The 19,818-nt window shown below is 41.9% G+C and overlaps 1 protein-coding gene across 2 annotated transcripts in view; it reads right to left on the reverse strand.

Moving 5' to 3' along the window:
• SASH1 (SAM and SH3 domain containing 1) overlaps positions 1-19,818 on the reverse strand; it is a 126,360-nt gene that overhangs the window by 92,206 nt on the left and 14,336 nt on the right. For both annotated transcript variants that reach the window (XM_068405303.1, XM_068405292.1), the window contains exon 2: positions 8,955-9,083. In XM_068405303.1, coding sequence (XP_068261404.1) covers positions 8,955-9,083 — 129 coding nt within the window. The remainder of the gene's footprint in view (positions 1-8,954; positions 9,084-19,818) is intronic.

The following is a 19,818-nucleotide window of genomic DNA, read 5'->3' on the forward strand; positions in this document are numbered from 1 at the left end:
ACAATGGTATCCTTTGTAATGAAATTTACCTAATGGTCCAGATAGCATGATGCTATACATTTCCATTTTTGCTGTCATTTTTAAATTCAGAGGGGAGAAAGGAAAAAAAAGAAAAAACACACAAAGGGAGCTGAAGTTAGTCAACCAATTCCCCCCTCCCTCTAAAGTCCTCAGGCTCTGATGAGATTAAATCACAGAGTTAATACAAATCTAGTCTGTCAGTTCCAGCAGATACTCACTGCTTCTAGGATAAAAGAACAGCACAGTAAGAATCTATTCAACTGATCTTAGGTTCAAAGTAAAAGTCCTGCTGAACGTAAAGGGACAAGAAAACCACTACAGATGATGCTAAAAGATTAAGAATAAAAGATTAAGAAAAACATTCATAACACTAAGAAGAATTTCTCCCCTCCACAATTACCAGTCAGACTACCAGAAGTGAGTTATCTTTTCTATTTATAACGTAAATATTATTTTATTCATAACAGTACTGCCAGTTCAGAAAAAATAACAATTACCTTTGACAACCTGTTCTTCCCGTAACACTGACATTGCCCAAAATACAAACACTTTCAGAAGACTAGAGGTGTTAAACTGAAGATCCTGCTCCAAAAAGCAAGGACCCTCCAAACTTATGAAAGGAACATAAGGTCACCCAACCCACCACAGCTGTGCAGTCTGCTGAGTCTCCAGCCTATAAAGTCTGCCTATAAACAGACAGATTTTGCTTAAGGGATTATTCATAAATGGGCTTCCAACAAAAACAGTGGTGAGACTGCAGGAGATAATTAGCTTACAGAAAGTTGAGAGATTTTTACTTAGTCTGCTAGTACTAAGTGGACTAAGAACTGTTTAAGAATGGTATTCACTTTGCTGTGTATGGAACAATCCTTGCTTTATTTCCATGCTTAATGCTAGCTCTGTATTTAAATGCCTTTGCTGTCTTGGTGTGTGATACATGACACACTAAAAATAGCCAGTCTGTTCCAGAATTTCCATTGTGTCTACCTTTGAAAAGCTCCATTAATGATGAAAAAATTACTACTAATTTAACTTATGAAGATAAAGCCTAAAATGTTGAGAGACTGAGGCTGCACACACAGTAAGTATCCATTACATATTTTCTATGTAAATCTACTTTATGCATCTCATATTCAGGCAAAACCCCCTCTATTTCAAGCTATCCTGGATAAAAAAAAAAAAAAAAAAAGTAATGCTTGAAAGTCCATGTCTTTTGCTGCTACTTTTTCTTTTGTGTGTTTGCCTGATAAGGCCTGGAAACTCTCCAAAATTTGAGAAGTCTTATCTGTGTGTTCTCCAGCTCTTTCTTTGTGCTGTAGATACCTTTTTAATCCAACTCAGATGTTGTTTATACTTTGGAGGGCCTCTTGCAGCCAGCAAGACGAAACAAAACAGTGGGATCCAGTTGTAGCAAGATATAGAGGTGTCCTCTCAGGACAAAGGTAAAAGCAGCCAGTATTGCATTTGCAAAGCAGAGCTGACAATCTTACAGCAAGGAACATGCAGTCTATTTTAGGATCCTGAGATTTTAGCGTATGTAAGATACAAAGAACAGCAGACGGGGCTAAAGCCAGCTATAGAGCAGGCACGTACAGACTTCACAAAGATGTTCAGCATCGTAACTCCAGCTTCAGTGGCTAACTCCCACGGAGATTTCTTAAATACACATCAGTCACTGACTGCAATTCTTCTGGGTATTTTAGTCTCCTTCAGTGAAGGCTGGCTAGTTTCTCAAGTAGTCTTACGGTATTGCCAATGAGCAGTATCATATCAGCCAAATACACCTCTAAAAATGTTAAAACCTAATTACTTTATCACTCAAATTACTAATTACTCTATTTTTGCCACTTTTCCTCCACTCTGCCTTGCTGGACATATACTATTTATATGTGTTGACATTATCTAGATGGTCAACTCTATTTGTAATCAAACAACTGGTTGCTGAGGATCTTTCAAAACCATGCATAGCCAAGACTTATGAGAACTACATGTTGGGCAGCAAGGCAAGAAACTTATGTTCGTTTTGCGTTCATTTCTATTTTCTGACTTTGCATGTGCACATGTGCAGGTACTATAAAAACACATGGGAATAAGCAAGTCAATTTGTCAAAAACAGGCACTGTACTTTACCACGATGTATATAGATAGATTCTGAACACTTCCCCTCTTACACATTGAAATTAAATAAATGGATGGGGGGAAAAAAAGGTATACTTGTGTACCTTATAGCTTTCCAGTGGCATTCATTTTAAATTTATGTAATTTACAAATCAAAAGATCAGTGCAACTTCTCAGTGCAGCAACTGTAGCTGTCAGAGTCTGTCAGAAAACCTCAAGCTGTTCTTTGACTTCAAGATCACCAGCTACAATACAGGCCTTGGCAGCAGCAGTTAGCTGGCCGCTGTCAGTGATGGATGAGACAACAGAACGCAGTTTGCTCTTTCACAGCTATATCAATGCTGTCCTGCTCTGCTGACAGGCAAGGCGAACCTCGTTTTGTCAGTAAGCCAAGCAGATATGATCCCGAAGACACCAAGGAAGCAGATACGAGCAGTAATAAGGTGCTATTCTCATAGAGTCACTTTTCTGGCCAGAACTGCATTTTAGCAGATGTCCAGCTCAGTATTACCAGTGATACATCCATTATGGGCCTGAAAATCCACTGTATCTACTCCAGCTGCAGTTTCTCCTCAGCCAAAAAAACACATGGTGCACAGGAATAGGCCAAGTGCTTGGAAATGTGGGCAACTCCCATGCTGTTCACAAACTTTAATGTCCAAACCCAAGCACATTTTCCATTACAAAAACGGGTAAAATTCCAAATGCAAAAAGCAGTTATCGTGGTTAGGGACAACTAACAGTCCTTGACAGCACTACCATTTGGAAAAATATTCTGTGTTCAGATCCATCTGCAGCTACTGTTTTGTTATAAGATATGCTGCTCTCCCAACAATTTTACCAAGTGATTTTTCTTAAAAATTCAACTCCAGAACAGGATATCTAGACTGAAATGGCCATGGTCTGATAGGAAAGGTTGGAGAGCTGATTAGAAAGTACAAAATACGATCAAGATATCAACACTTGCTCCCAAACAGCTTAAAATTATTTCAAAGTGTACAGAATCAGCAATAAACAGTTCATATTTCTGTCCTTCCAGTGAAAACGCTACAAAGGGCAATCTGGGCGAGCCGGCGCTAAAGACATGTTCCTGGCAAAGCTCTGCCAGCTCAGGCCTTTCTTTGTTTGTACGCTGCTCCTCCTGACGCAGCCTCTCTGTGCAACTTCCAGAGAACACTTTGACCCCTGGGGTAACCCACTCTTTCTCTTTGTTCAGAGCATTCAGTAAAAGCAGCTCTAAACCTAACTTTGGCTTTTCGTGTTTCTGCTACGTATTATTTATCACTCATACTGCATTTCAGAGGAAGACATCAGAACTGCCATCCAAAAATCAAGCTGTAGTCTCCCAGCTCTGACTGCCTGATCTTTCATGATTATAAAATCTAAAGATGTATCCCAATACCTTTCGCTTTATGAAGTTTTTTGCACATAGTATCTGTAGCTTTGAGATAGCTGTCAACAGAGACTCTCCCATCCTACCCCCTTATTCCTCATTTAGACCTGATCTCAGTGCAGGGTTTGGGTTTATCCTATGGTACCTCCTTCTTTGCCTACAGGGAAGCGGGAGAGGGGCTTTTTATGAGGACAAGCAGTGACAGGACGAGGGGGAATGATTTTAAACTGAAAGAGGGTAGATTTAGATTAGACATTAGGAAGAAATTCTTTACTGTGAGGGTGGTGAGACACTGGAATAGGTTGCCCAGAGAAGTTGCGGATGCCCCCGCCCTGGTCGTGTTTAAGTCCAGGTTGGATGAGGCTTTGAGCAACCTGGTCTAGAGGAAAGGTGTCCCTGCCTGTGGCACAGGGGTTGGAACTAGATGATCTTTAAGGTCCCTTCCAACCCAAACCATTCTATGATTCTCGTGATTCAGTAACCTTCACTCCAGCAAAACCCTGGAAATTTGCACAAGGACTACAGGCACATCAACTCTGCTCTGTTCTAGTACTTTGCTAAAGAGAGGGAGAAGACCATATGGGGGGGCGTGGAGGAAGAGCAGAAGTACTGCCCACCTCCAGCTCTGGCACGCCGCCACTGCTGGGAAGAGAGGGTATATCACAGAATCACAGAATCAACCAGGTTGGAAGAGACCTCTGGGATCATCGAGTCCAACCGTTGTCCTGACACCACCCTGTCAACTAGACCATGGCACTAAGTGCCATGTCCAGTCTTTTCTTAAACACATCCAGAGACGGTGACTCCACCACCTCCCTGGGCAGCCCATTACAATGTCTAATAACCCCTTCTGAAAAGAAATTCTTCCTAATGTCCAACCTGAACCTCCCCTGGCAAAGCTTGAGGCTGTGTCCTCTTGTCCTATTGCCCGGGAGAAGAGGCCAACTCCCACTTCACTACAACCTCCCTTCAGGTAGTTGTAGACTGCAATAAGGTCACCTCGGAGCCTCCTCTTCTCCAGGCTAAACAACCCCAGCTCCTTCAGCCGTTCCTCGTAGGACAGACCCTCCAGACCCTTCACCAGCTTGGTCGCCCTCCTCTGGACTCGCTCCAACACCTCAACACCTTTCTTGAAGTGCGGGGCCCAGAACTGGACACAGTATTCAAGATGCGGCCTCACCAGGGCCGAGTACAGAGGGACGATCACTTCCCTAGACCGGCTGGCTACACTATTCCTAATAGAGGCCAGGATGCCATTGGCCTTCTTGGCCACCTGGGCACACTGCTGGCTCATGTTTAGCCAGCTGTCGATCAGCACCCCCAGGTCTCTTTCCGCCGGGCCGCTTTCTAACCACTCTTCCCCCAGCCTGTAGAGCTGCATGGGGTTGTTGTGGCCGAAGTGTAAGACCCGGCACTTGTTCTTGTTGAACCTCATGATGTTGGTCTCAGCCCATCTATCTAACCTGTCCAGATCCCTCTGTAGGGCCTTCCTACCCTCCAGAAGATTGACACTCCCACCCAGCTTGGTGTCATCTGCAAATTTACTGAGGGTGCACTCAATCCCTACGTCTAGATCATCTATAAAGATATTGAACAGCACCGGCCCCAGAACTGAGCCCTGGGGAACACCGCTAGTGACCGGCCGCCAGTTGGACTTTGCCCCATTCACCACCACTCTCTGGGCTTGGCCATCCAGCCAGTTTTTATCCCATTTAAGAGTCCACCCATCCAAGCCCCGGGCAGCCAGTTTGTCTAGGAGGATGCTGTGGGAGACAGTGTCGAATGCCTTACTGAAGGCATATAGACAGCACTGTCCCTCCTCACCTCTACTAGCAGTGTAACGTACAGCAGAGCAAAGCCAGGCTAGACTAACAGCCCGACAATATTGGCACATGATAATTTTGGGGCTGCATGTATTTGCTATCTGTTGCATATATTTTGCTATCCTAGCACATCTGGGATATGCTATGAAGCTGGCATCTCCCCCAGCATTACTCCCCATTCACTATTCCAAAACCTCTGCAAATATACTACCTTTCCTCAAGTTGTAAAGAGAAGAAAAAACATCACCACAAATGAGTCACTCTTCTGTTCTTTCACATTAGTACTTTTGCAGTCATTTTGGCAGATCTTATGTTTAAACCAACTCCTGTTTCTACAGCAGATTATAAATAGGCACACTATCACACTGAAAATGCATTCTAGTCAACATGGCCATTTTCCACTCCCTGTGTACCTAGAGTCAAGCCTGCCTACTTATTGATGAGAGCAAGTTTCAGCTGCAGTCAGTGCTGTTTGGATGCTGTCGCTGTGGAAGTGAGCTAATATCTATAGTCTCATGTGTTATCAGCAGAATGGCTATCTGATGCCCAGAAACTGTATTATAGTGGTGATGGACGTAGCAAAAATTGAGCGCTAATTTCATTTTCAATTGCAATACTTTCTTTCTGACCTGACAGTTCAAGAAGTCATTACTGGACTACTAGACTGAGCAAACTCAATATGAGAGCCACTGAAGAGGAATCTCCAGGATGTCTTTTCACACAGCCTCTTTCTCTGACTATAGCTTCTCTTCAGCAGAACAAGCTAGTGCATCACTCACTGGTCTGTCTTGGGTTAGCTCCCATCTATTTAAACCAGCGTGAAGCTCTGCACCTTTGATGTGAGTTAATTAAGCTCACATGGCTTTCCCCAGCCTGGCTTCTACAGATCTGGAAGTGAAGGGAGCCAAATTAGGCCCATCTGTCTAAATGGAAGGGAGTCCTCTCTCACCATAAGGCATGCTTCATTACACAGCACAGGAGGTGCCTTCCAAGCGTGCCAGGAAAGAGGAGTTTGTTGCTGCCAACAGCTACCCAGAATACCAGGTATGCCGAGCGTGGTGGTTTTCACAAGAACCACGAGTCTGTGCCATCAGCTTCTTTGCACAGAAGCCTCAATGGTCTGTCTACAAAGGTATTTCCTGCAATAACCTTTTGTTTAACACTTGGAACTTCTTGGCAGAAATAAATCCGCAAAATACATTTGACTTTTTTTTTTTCATTTAAAAATAAAGAAGGAACTAGCAAACTTCAGTGGGGCAGAGGAGATGACTCTCCCTGCCTTGATCCTGCAGCCATTCATTGTGTAACTGAAGTTTGTAGTCTGTACAAGCTCTGGAAGCCTCTCAGTTGCTAAATTGGCATCCCAAGAAGAAAGCAAGCAGCCTTAAGTAATCCACGTCATCAGGTACAGCTGCTGGAGAAAGGATGCAAACCACTCCCTGCTGCTAGTCAGTGCTAGGATCTGGGGAAGCAAAGGTAGAAGACACAATTACACAACTTCAGCTCCCAAATTTGTCTTAAAGGATTTGATCGTGTAGAGGAACTGCAGAACTGATCAGATCCCATGCTGGCTCTGACACAGTGCTGTGCCTCAATAGAGAGATTAACCATACTTTGGTTATGAGTTTCTGTATGTGTTACACAAAAGTTACTACCACAGCAAAACCGTAAGTGACAAAAAAAATAATTCCTTCAGTAAACCGTTTTGTGCAAGACAAGACTTGAAGGAAGTATCTGTAAGTCTGTATGTAAAAACATACGATACTGTTGGGAAACACAAACTTAACACTGAAAAGCTAACAAAGCAGACCTAAAAGCTTTTTTCTCTGTCACAGATGGTCTTTATGAATGTTATGAAAACTAACAAATAAGTTTACACTGAGAAAAGCACAGCAATCAGTAATACATACATACCGTAAGTAGTGACAAGCATTTACTAATGTTACAGGACAGTAAGGAAATTGTCCAACAAGCAAAAACACATGATGTTTTTGTGACAGGCCTCCTAAAAGGTTCCTTCTTAAACCTAACAAAAATGAGGTATGGAGATGACCTGCACATAGATTAGTTTTGGCTAAAGTGGGACTCCCCAGGGAGTCTATGCAACTGAATGGGTGAAAAACTGACTAATTGGACTTTAAGAGTAGTGTTTAATGTGCCGCACTTGGAGGCCAGTTACAGCAGAGCAGTGCAGGGACCTATCCTGTTAGATAACTGAGGAGGAAATAGAGGGCACCCCTGTCAAGGTAATGGATGATGCCCACCTTGGGTTGCAGTCAGTATGCTTGACGGCAGGGCTGCCATTCACGGAACCTCATGAAATTCAACTTGGACAAATGCAAAGTCCTGCTCCTGAGGAGGGGTGAGGCCGTGCACCAGCACAGGCTGGGGACTGACTGGCTGGGCCAGCCTGTTCTGCAGAAAAGGCCCAGAGGAGCGTAGGCTTAGCACAAGCCAGCAGCATGCCTGGGCAGCAATGACAGCCAGCAACATCCCGCACCATGTCAACAGCAGGGTAGCCAGGAGATCGAGGGAAGCAATTCTTCCCCTTCCCTTGCCACCCGTGAGGCCATGATTGGACCAACACCTCTGGCTCTGCAGTCCTGCGTGCTAGGCAGGCATTGATAAACTTTCGTAAGTCTGGCGGAGGGGCAAGGTGCTCAAGGACTTGAGCCCTTGGCCTGCAAGAAGAGCTGGGAGATTCAGCTTGGAGAAAAGACAGCTTTGAGGAGACCTACTGGCAGCCTGCTGGTACCTACGGGGAGATTATCAAAAAGATGGAGCCTGGTTCTTCACAGTGATGCATGGCATGAGAATGAGAGACAACAGGTATAAATTCCATAGGGGCTACCTCATAGAATATTAGGAAAAAAAGAAAAGCTCACTATGAAGACAGTGAAGCAGTACAACAGGTTGCCCAGAGAGGCTGCAAAGCCTCCCTCCTTGGAGGTCTTCAAACCCAAGCAGATAAAGCCCTAAGAAATCTGGTTTGAATTCAGTGTTGACACTGCCTTGAGCCAAAGGTTGGATTAGAGACCTCCTGAGGTCCCTTCCAGTACGAAGGACTTAGTGACTCAAATGTCCCCCACTACAGGTTCTGTAATGTGTAATAATGGAAAAGGGTTCACAAAATTGAAGATTGCTTACATTTGGGAGCCTGAAACCAGTATTTGCACCTTGGAATTCTGAGAAGCAGTACTTCAACAGTTTGCGCAGTGCAACTGAAAAACAGCATGCAGTTTCGCTGTGCTCACACTGGCAGCACCTTGGAGCAAGGAAATGATACTTTCGTCAGACACTATCTTGCATCTAAGAGTTGAGGTTTGCAAGTAAACGTGCGCAAGCAAAAACTACTCTAATTAAAGAAGAACTAAGAAATGCAGACTCCAAGGCTTAATGAATCATAACAAATACCTAGAAAAAAACTAATCCTGCTAATTTCCAAGTGTTTAATTGAGTTGGCTGAAATGTTTGTGTGCGTGAACACTATCACATATAGTTATTTCCCTGGGTAGAATTCTTCAAGCTGAAATATTGGTTCTTCATCTGGGGCATGAATAGCAATCATTTGTTAATAAAGTCATAACTTCTCTACATACCATATCAAGGTCTTGGGAAACCCTCCGTTTGCGCAGCTCTTCCATCCTCTCACACACATCCGTGAAGCAGGTGTTATAGTAGTCTGCATACTGCTGTGCCAGGTCATCGATATTTCCCAGTGACCCATCCTATGGTGGAGACAAAGGAAAAGACGTTAATAAATTTTAAAATTCTAACACAAAGGTAACACCACAACTCTGAGGGAGACCCTCTCCTTGCAGCACATCCAGCACACAGCTCTTGGGTCATCCTCTTAACCATTAGCCCCCAAGCACACAAGAACAGCTGGGAACTACAGCACCACAGTAGCTCTTCAGAAACAGGTGGATTCTCACTAATTCCTACACAGAGAAAGAAGGCAGGGACAGCAACGCATAGCAGAGGAACAATATATCCCCAGGCACTATCTGCCTCAATTCCCTCCCACCCACATACATTCATATTCCATCTGGTTCTCCCAAGCAGCTGCCCACTTCTCCAATAACCAGTCATTACATACGTTTCACTGACCTTATTTACTTGGGAGTAGCCCTGCTTTCCTTGACAGTGACTAACAGCAATTTAAAACATTAAACTTCTTGCTTATAAGCACAATCAGCTGGACTGCAAACAATTCCAGCCAAATGACTTTAACAGGCGAGTTTACGCCACCCACAAAGACACTCTGCCAGTTGGTCTTTTTAAGATATACTGGAGGCAGAAACATGGTTTGCTCAGTCCCAAATGTCTGCTTTGCTAGGCAGGATTGCTACCCTGTTAATAAAATCGCTACAGCCAGGAATCTAATTGTAATCATCTGTTAATTACAGTCAAAATTCATACTTTTAAAATGATGGGTAAATAAGGAAAAAACCCAAACCAAAACAAAAAAGCTGGATTTTAAGTGGCATGAGAAATCCTTCTAAGCTTCAGATAGGTATGCCATAGAGGGCTGGGCAAGGTGAATTAAGAGCTTTTTTGGTACAATATGCACACACTTAAAATAGGTCCAAAAGATAGGATGGAGTAATTTTGTTTCTCTATTTGTGTAATTTATGAAAGAGCATACATGTTATTGTATACGTTCTTTAAAAGGTAACAATCTACACTTTGTGCATATTCTGAGAGAAGAACAAGAATACACTGCAGTTTGTTATTTCATTGTTACTGCTAATAGATGCAACACAAATATAAAATTATGCCTTGAATATTAAGAAAACAACTAAGCAATCAAGAAATTCAAAAACAACCATGCTAATAATATACACAAGTTGCAATGTAGAGTTTTAGTACATGAGCTAGGAGGAAATCTTTTAATTAGAAGCCACGCCTTACTGAAACTGTTGCCATTTGGAAATAATTATGTGGTCCTGGTCTCTGAGTTCTTAACTATGCTGAAGAGGCAGATCCATTTTAATAAAGTATCACTTCCAGAGAACTGGAAAAAAACATTCCAGTTTAAATCAAAGTGAAAGCCTGTTAAACCTCAGACTCTGAAACACACTCTCTACTTCTTTAAAGTGCAATTTCACATGTGCAACAGTTACCTCAAATTCCCCAGAAAGTTTTGTGGCGCTCTTGTTCCCAAAATTCGGAACAGCTTGCAGTTTCTCAGAACTACTGTGTACAATACAGGTGGAAGCCAACTCGCATGTCACTTGTTGGAGCAGCAGAAGCAAAGTAACGGCACTACACTCGGCCAGAGAGCATACGTCTTCCTCTAGCTGCCTCCTCACCATCCATCACTTCCCAACAAGGTGGGGAAGAAACCTTGACTCTCCACCTGTGCCACAAGCCCCATGCATCTGCCTGCGCAACTGGATGCTCTTCCAGCGGCTGAGGGTGCGCCCGCTCATCCCATGCGCACAACGAGCTGCTTTCACAAGGTTTGCACACTCAGCAGGGATAATTAGTGCTGCAGTGCTGCGGAGGAAAATGAACAGCAAACAGAAAAAGCAACCCCAAAACTTAACCTTCATTTGCTCGCTGTTGCGGGCAATAAGAAAATGTGTATGACTTCCAAAGAGATGAGGTGACATCTGAATTGCAGCTACTCAAACTCTCTAAGGCCACTCGCTAAGGGTTACCAAAAATTCCCACTTTGGACTATCTTCCCCAGACAGAGTCTGTTTATTCCCCGATAAGCTTTGCCAGTTAAGAGTAGAGCAGCTGGAAACAGTAATGAGAGAAGGGCAAGACAGGAAACTATCATTTTATTAGAACAATATGAAATCTGCCTATTTACTTTATCAGTCCACCTCCTCTCATTTCTGGAAACTGTTAAATTTCATGTAGTAAACCTGTTCAGAAATAGGTGTAACACATGAAGGTAAAGTCATGACTCTGAAACCGAGTGATATGCTCCAAATCCAAACACATCACGTGAACCTCAGCTTAGCGGAGAGCCGGGTGGAGCCGAGGTGAGGACAGCAGCACGCTCCAGCACTCCTCTGCACACCTTCCCACACCCGCGCTCTTCAGGTCCGTGGTCACGGGCCACTCATGGGATAGCAATGGCATGGCACAATGGATCCAACCAAGCGCTCCTTTTTCACTTATGTTGGCCTGCAGTTCACTGTGCTTTTTTTAAAGGTGGTCTCTACAAGGCTGAAGGCTTGTGACTGTCCCTAGAGCAAAATTAGCTCGATTGCAGTACCCCAATTAAAGCCCGCAGAACGCGGGTGGCCCCACTTCCAGCGAGCACGTGGCTGCAAAGAAAGGCCTATTCACAAGCGACCCTGTCCGCCAGTGCTGCAATGTCCAGAGAAGTCGAGCTGCAGGCACCAGCCGGACTGACTGACAGAAGGGATTGTTGTCAATGCTTGGGACTCAAATTAGGGGCTGTGCTCCAAATACAGCTCACACCAGCTCTCCGGGGAAGACCAGTCCTGTGTGAAAGGAAGCTTAACATCTGAAAAAAAGATGAAGGAACAGAAATACCACAAGATCTTAGAGATGAGAATTAATAACCCAAACACATACTCATTCCAACTCTGCTTTTGCTGGGTTACCAGACTGAGGGCAGCTAGCTTTACAAGTTAACTGCTCCACAAAAGCGGAGAGCAACCTCCTAACTAGACACGGACAGCTCTGGGGTTTGAAGTCTCAAGTTTCGACAAATGAGAACAAAAATACAAACATTTGCATTTACATTTCAGCTTGCCAGGAAGCTGTAGTGGAAGATGACGACCGAATCATTTGTCTCTGTGGCAAAGAGCTGCTTTTATGAGTTTATGCATGTGGGTATCCAGAAAGCATTGCTTTTGTCGAAAAAGAAACACTGATACACAAGTCAACCCAAGCCAAAGACAGCAACTATTTCACACCCATGTTACCTATAAGGAAATAATGTCATAACTTCACAAAGGATTGTATATCTGATTTATATTACCTCAAATTTTATCCCTACATATAGTTACCTGTATCATCCTCCTTTATTCTTCAAGTACTATTAAAAACATGGGAAAACTAAAAAAAGAGAAGATGCTTCATTTTTCTGCTGCACTGATAATGGCTGAGAAGACCTACTTTAGATATCAAACTGCAAGTACAACTAATCAGAAGATGAATTTCGAATTATGGCATTTTGTCTGTCTATTCAGTTGACCCCCCCACCTTCTCCAAACAGTTCTAAACTGTCTCACACAAAATCATCACTGGTGTCCTTTGTATTTCTATTTTGTTTTTAAGTTAATTATTTAAAAAATTTTTGTATGCAAAACTTTAGCTCCAGTTTGCAAAGTCATTCATTCCCTTGCAAAGCACAGAGAATCAAAGGAATTGTCCGAAATGTTTAAAAAAATCTCTAGCATTATTAATAAAATAGAATAAAAGCATTAATAAGTAACAATATTTTTAAAATATTTCACTCTGATGCATAAAGAATAAAAGCCAACATTAATTTCCATAAGTTCCTTCTACTTTCTTGCTTTCATATGCAAGTCAAAACCTAGAGGATTTTTAAAATAATAGAAATAAAAGTCTAAACCCATCAGTTTGTTCATTCCTCTTCTTCCTTATTAATAGCCCTACATTGTGGGCTTGATTTCAACACTAATACAATAGGGTCTACACAAACATGGACTGTCATTGTAGTTTCACAGGTAGGAAAAAGCATACAGCTATTGGATAGCAAAAATAATAAGATAATGCAATTTATAAGCAGCCTTCAGTTATGTGCCACTATGTTCCATTTTGATGTAGACAGGTCCCATATTTGAAAGAGTTTATGTAATAAAAAAAAGACACAGCTTTCAAGTTTATTCTTACTGATATATCTGTAAATCAGTAGCCACTGTTGTGCTCTTAACTGCTTTAGGTCAGTAATATTTTTAAAACCAAGACCTCATAATAAACTCTTTCTCATTTTGTTACAAATTTAACAGCTAAGCAAAGCCCTACCATGAAGACTGCTTTGCACCAGTTGTGTTTATTGCCATACAAACTGCAATGTTCCAGCTATATAATCCCACAGATCTTCTCCGGTGGAAAAAAATCATAAGCAACACAAATATCGATCAGAAATACCATTCCTGAAATGCTTTAATTTATTCATAAAAAGTTACAACATGTTTCTCCTAAGATTTCACTACTGCCTGAGACCTTTCCATAAAATAGTTCGATAGACAGGAAAGTAAACAACCCACTAGTTTTAAAGGGTTAAACCTAAAATGAAGATTTAATAAAATATTCTAATGAAAACAGAAGTTGTCTCAGATTTCTATTTTCAGTTGTCAAATATGTTCCTAAATTTCCATCTTATAATGTATGCATGCAAGATTTTTTGGCATCATATAACACAGAGTAAATGATGAATTGCCCTGGAATTCCCAGAGAATTAGTTCCGATATGCATGTGAATACCAAAGGAATCCGTCGGGATTCCTGTTAATGGAGTGACTACAAAGAAAAGTTGGAACAATTTGACACTTATTATCAAGTTAGGATTTATCGGTCACCGCACATCAGTTAGTTTAATGTGCTGGCAGAATCCTTTGTATTTGACATCTGAAAGTGTAAAAGAGAAAAATCTTTTGTCAGAGAGCTCTGCTGGTAATAAATTAAGTAAAAATAAATTCACATTATAATAATAGTAATAAAATAACAACACTATTAGCTAAGGAGGAATAATGGACTTTGCTAAGTAACACACACATTTCATGAACCTGCATATGAACCTAAACACTAGGCACTGGCACAGCATACGTACTTTCTGCATACATTTCCATGCAGAATAAGAGTTTTAGAAAAAGCTACCAAAAATACAAGTATTTGAGTGTGTACTTTTCTATCTCAGATTCTGAAAAATGTATTACGAAATTGTATATTCCAGCATATCCCCTTCCTATTCCAGCTGATGTCAGGAACATCACGGAAGAGGACTTGATTATCACATGTATGTGCTCCCTCTCTAAGCCACTGGGTGAAATTAATTTAACTGCATGAATCTCAAAAATGTAAAAAAAGATGTGCATGCTACAAGCCCGTTGGTTGGCAAGACAGATGGGTCTCCATCTGCACGTGGCAATGCAGATTACAGCACACAATGCAGCTATACAAGTTCCTAACTTAAAAACCACTCCAGCTATGGCCACAGCACATGCATGAACTGGGAGGAAAAAAAAGAATCTGACTTTTTCCTATTAAAGTATAAATGCATGTGGAAAGGGCACAGACAAAGGGAAGATGCTCTTTCACAACGCTTTGCAGTCACGCCCTGGTGAAGGCATGCTTTTGACCTTCACAGCCCAAGATGAAAAAAAATCCATTTCCATGCCTGAAACACAGGACTACTGTGTGGAGAGTAACTGTAAACATTAGCAGCTTATTTCTGGCAGTTGGATCTTAACAGGGACGCCTACCAAAAATTTGTGGAACACGACCCTGCATTTCAATAATACCTTTGGTTTGGATAGCTGTAAGAAGTACATAAATGAAAGCCAGTATGTGGGCCAGGGAGGGGAGAGAGGTAAGAGGAAGGAGGGACCAAAAAAGTGGTGAAATGAGAACATCTGTTGAAGGGAAACATGTTTGTGCCTAATAAACACACTGATTTCAACAGGACTTCATCTGCATAGCACACATCCTACGAGATGTTTAAAGTTAAGCAGAACTAGCTCACCTAGAAAGCAAGGGATGCTCAGATTTTCGTGGGTCAGCTTTGAATAAGATACCAGTCCTTTTTAGATATTTTTCCTAATGCAGGCTCATAGAGGCTCAAGAAACTTGTGTATCTTTCCCTAGGCAACCTCAGACTGGCAGCCTACCTCCCTGCACTGCAAAATATACTAATACATGAATTCAGGCTTCAGGTGATTAATCAGAGAGACACTGTATTTCTTGTTCCTACACAGTTCTTTCTAAGGAGGCAGATTTAAATCAGATCCAAACCTTTCCAAAACAGAGAAGTTAAATCTGCATGTACCTCTCTGGCTAGGGCTTGAGTCTCAATATGCTACAGTACTACAGATTCGCACGATGAGGACAGCCATCCATAGGAAAACCTGTGGAGCTTAACAATAATTGTATCTGTTACACATTTCTGACCCTCTTACCTGTCCCTTGCTAGCAATGTATTTCTGCCAGGAACAAGGCTGATGTCTCGCCTTCTGGCTCAGCTTCAAAATGGTTACCATTAAAAATAAACCCACCAAGCTGCTACAGAGATGTTCCCTTCTTCTCCTAGGGCTCAGAAAGGACAATCTTCCATTCAGCAGAAGTAACAATTCCACTATCCATGGAGTGACAGGTTCAAAGTCTGTCTTGACAGTCAACGGGGTCAGAAATGTGAATGAGACAGAAGCGCAAGGCCATGCAGCCCAGCACTTGCCTTGATATTCAGGGAATGGCATAAAATACTCAGTGTAGAAGTCATGACATTTTTATATTGAGAACAGCTATTTTAGAGGATGCTGAAGGGTTGTCATGGTTCCCTTGACCTCTCTATAGCTAGACACCATGAGAACAAAGAGAACATACAGATCAGACCAATTCAATGGAAGACTTTCCATTAATATTTATGGCATCTGAGGGCTGAGTCATTAAGCTATGCGACTTTACAGACAGAGTTACAAAAATAGATCTAATAAAACTGCGTCAGGCTCTCTGCAGCATGGTTAAAACAGTTCTGGATTTTGTACAATAAGCAGAATGCACAATGGTACAGTTTAATATAAAAGCTTTTGCAGCTTATCTGAAATAACTCATACAGCCCATTGAGTTCAGAGCACAGCCACTCTAGACCTATAAACTTTATATTAAACCACACAGGGATGTGTCCTTTTTCTAATATATATGAAACCTTACCCTATCTTTACATCAAAACAAACTCTTCCCATTTTCAAAATTCTGCAAATAAAGTGTTTCCTTCACTATCAGCACCATCATCTTTTTCCCCTCACTTCTCACTGTAAAACCCTGAAGTCTTTGTCAAGAAGGTGTAACAAAGCATCTCTGGAAAAGCATTCTGAATGTGATTTATGTTTTTCCCTTTGTAAATTAAAATCAATTTGATCACTACTGGGATCGCGCTCTCTGGCATGCAACCAAGGAAGTCCTCTATGTAAAAAATAAAAACGCATGTGTGTATATATATATATATATGCATGCTAACGAAAAAGTTGTATCTATGCAAATGTACGTTCCAACATACTTAAAAACTGGGTATTTATCACAAGTAGAACCAGCTCTTTCACATGTTCATTACCTTGACAGACAAGCCTACATGCAAATTTTATTCATGAAAAGTTAGTTCAAAGCACCCTTAATGTCCAGCTTCCCTAATAACAGTATATTGTCTTCTGTCCTCCTTTCCCCGAGGTGATCTGCACTAAGCTCATCAAAATGTAACTCAAAACTCTTGCCTGCCCTGATGCCTGCCAGGCCACCATTACCCACCTGTCTGGTCAGTGGTCAGGCACAGGTTAGCATTACCAGCTTGTAAAGCAGAATAACTTAACAACTCCTTAAGCCATGTAATACCTGCACCTGACATCACCTCTCATTAGTTTTGTTTCCCTCGCTCTCGCTCCCTCCTCCTTTTGCATGCTGTCTTTGCTGAGACTTTTTTTCAAATTGAGTGGAAATATGTCTCTTCCCGCACAGCAGCTGCAGTGGGCTTCTATTCTGACACTTGGAGCAGAAACAAACGGTAAACAGAAGAATGGCAAGAATTAAGAATTGAACATACATGTGATTAAAGCACCATTAAGGAGATGGAGATGAATTTCTTGTTTCAGAATCAGGAAGTTTAGCGTATGTTATGGGTTGGCTTCCTGCTTGAGTTAAGTTAGAGTCTAATGAAATAGATATGCAAAAGCCAAGCATCTTAAGTGGATGATGAAATAAATCTTTAACTCACAGTGAGCTGGCCATATCAATAGTGATGGAGGTCTCACTAAAATTCCTGTCTTTTCTTAATATTGTGTTACTACTATATATAACAGAAACAAATCTGTGATGGTTTGGGTCTACCTGAGGTGTGAGCAACTCATTAAAATAGTAGTCTGAAAAAAAACAAAAAGAAAACATGTTAAAAAAAAACAAACCAAAACAAACCAATTTGGATATTTAAAGACAAAACAAACTGAGAAGACAACAGTATCTCAGGACAACTGCATAAGCACAGCAAGTGTGGTTTACAGTTATTTCCCAAGGTGCAAAGTTACATGGTAGATTCAAAGAACACACACTTTGGTCATGTTTATGTCCAAGTTTTACTACAAAAACTATAGTCAAAACTGATTTCTACTTTATACCAGTAATTCCTAAGGGGCATTCCCTCATAGATGGATGTATTGGTGAAACACAATAAAACAATAAAATGCACTAATCTAAATCAATGAACCAAAATGCACTGAAATCCTATTTAACAATGATTCTGCTGTATGAAATTCTGGTTTCATTTTCACGGAGGAAAAGAACTCAGAAACTACTGTAAAATAAGGGTTTCACTAGGAACATACTCTTAGGAGTACGCTGAGAAGTATTTGAAGGGTGATTTTATTTTAGGAATAGGCAATTATTTTTCTACTGGTTTTGCAGCTCTATTTGTCTGTAAGTCAACCCCCACACATGAACGATATCCAAAATATTAATATCATTTACTGGTATACTAATATTCTGTTCCTATACGGGATTTTATTCTAACCTAATCCTTTCATCCTTTAAATGAAATACCTTACCAACATCATTAAACAGTAAGGAAAGCACTTGCTAAACTTTGTATTTGTGAATATCTATTGCATCAACACAGGGCAGTAAAACCTTTATAGCACCCTACATCTTACATATTTACTGCACAAGTTTATTCTTGCCTGAGACAGAATATACACAGGTTCCTAACAGGTATATGCATAAGGGGCATATATATAACTGTCACCACACTATCCAAGGCAAAACAATTGCTTGTTTAGTAAAATAATTCTTTATCCAATTTGGTGTTTCCTAAATAGTTTCTCCAAATGAAATGAACTAATGTTCTGGCCTAAGATATGTTTATTTTTCTTTTTTCCCCAACACTAAGCAGCTCTTACAATCTGTAATTTCTTTGTGGAAGAAATGGTATTTCATTCTGCCTTGTGCTGGGTGCTGCATAAAAACAGACAGCGACAAGTGCCTACTCTCACCTTTGTTCCTCTCTGCTAACATATTTTTCCAAGCGTCATGGTAGTAAGAATAATCACCTTTATCTTAACCTTTGCTATGCTTTTCACCAGGACAGTTTGGCACAAGCAGGACATACCTTACCCGCAAAAAGAAAAGTTCACTCAAAGAAACATCTTATCTTTCTTTCTCTGTTCCCCCTGCCCCTTTCCCTTGCTTCTTCAGTGCACCACTGTGTGCTCCTCACCCCTTTGTTGCTACTTCTCTGGGTTTGGGGTTTTTCCCACCACCCTTTTCAAGAGACAGGCCTGAGATCCTGACCATGTCTCCTGCCCAGCCCTCCCTAAGGACCGCAGCTTCCCCCAGCCCACTGAAGCCCAGCGATACTGGCTTTGGGGACACACCGATAAAGGAGGAGAACCCTCCATGCCTTCCCTCATTTCTCACCACCTCAGTACCTGGAATCGTGCACTGGGGCCTCCCCTCAGCTACCATTACCGCAGAGTGGAGGAAAGAGCACAGCCCTCTCCTGCTCTTCAGGGAAGCGAGCGCCCAGGAAAGCTGAGCGGGGATGCAGTCGCCCCAGGTTTCTTGTGGCTGGACGAGCCTATCGCTTCATCTGCATTACACGGCAAGAGCTATGGGGCAGCACTGCGCCTTTACTCATGCAGCACCCAGCTCAGCCATCAGCATCCCGACATTTAGAAATGTTACTACGCTATTACGAAGTTGGCTGTGACAGTAAGCACAATTACTTCTTCCTCCATGTGCCATTTAAGAGCCTAATTTCCAAGAGAGAGGCACTCTCCTGCTATCCATGTGAAGGTTTGGGAAAGGGGGAAAAGGAATCTTGGAGTATCTGCCTTCACCCCCAAAACTGAATTTTACAAAGCATGAAAAAATACTGTTCTGCACACCAAGGTGTGACAGGGTCTCTCCTCTGTTTTGGGAGTAGATATGGAAATTTGTTATCCTGCTTGCTGCGCCCAGCGGTACAGGGTACTGCGCACCCCAGAGACACAGCCCTTGATTTACGGCTGCGAGTGCAGAGGGCAGCCTAGCTGTCAGCTGTCTAAAATGAGAACACTGACGTTTAAACTGCTTTCCCAAACTCTGCTGTTCTTCTGTTTTTTTCCTGCTAGAAATTCAGCAGCTTGCAGCCTGGAGGATACGCCCAACACTTCTGCGTACCCAGGGACTAATCTCGCCTTCACTGCTGCTGTTTTCCTGACGGGCCGTCTTTTACCAGGAAAGGAAACAACCGTAATTGAGCATGGCAGCA

This window comes from Nyctibius grandis, chromosome 1 (assembly GCF_013368605.1).
Source record: "Nyctibius grandis isolate bNycGra1 chromosome 1, bNycGra1.pri, whole genome shotgun sequence".
NCBI lineage: Eukaryota > Metazoa > Chordata > Aves > Nyctibiiformes > Nyctibiidae > Nyctibius > Nyctibius grandis.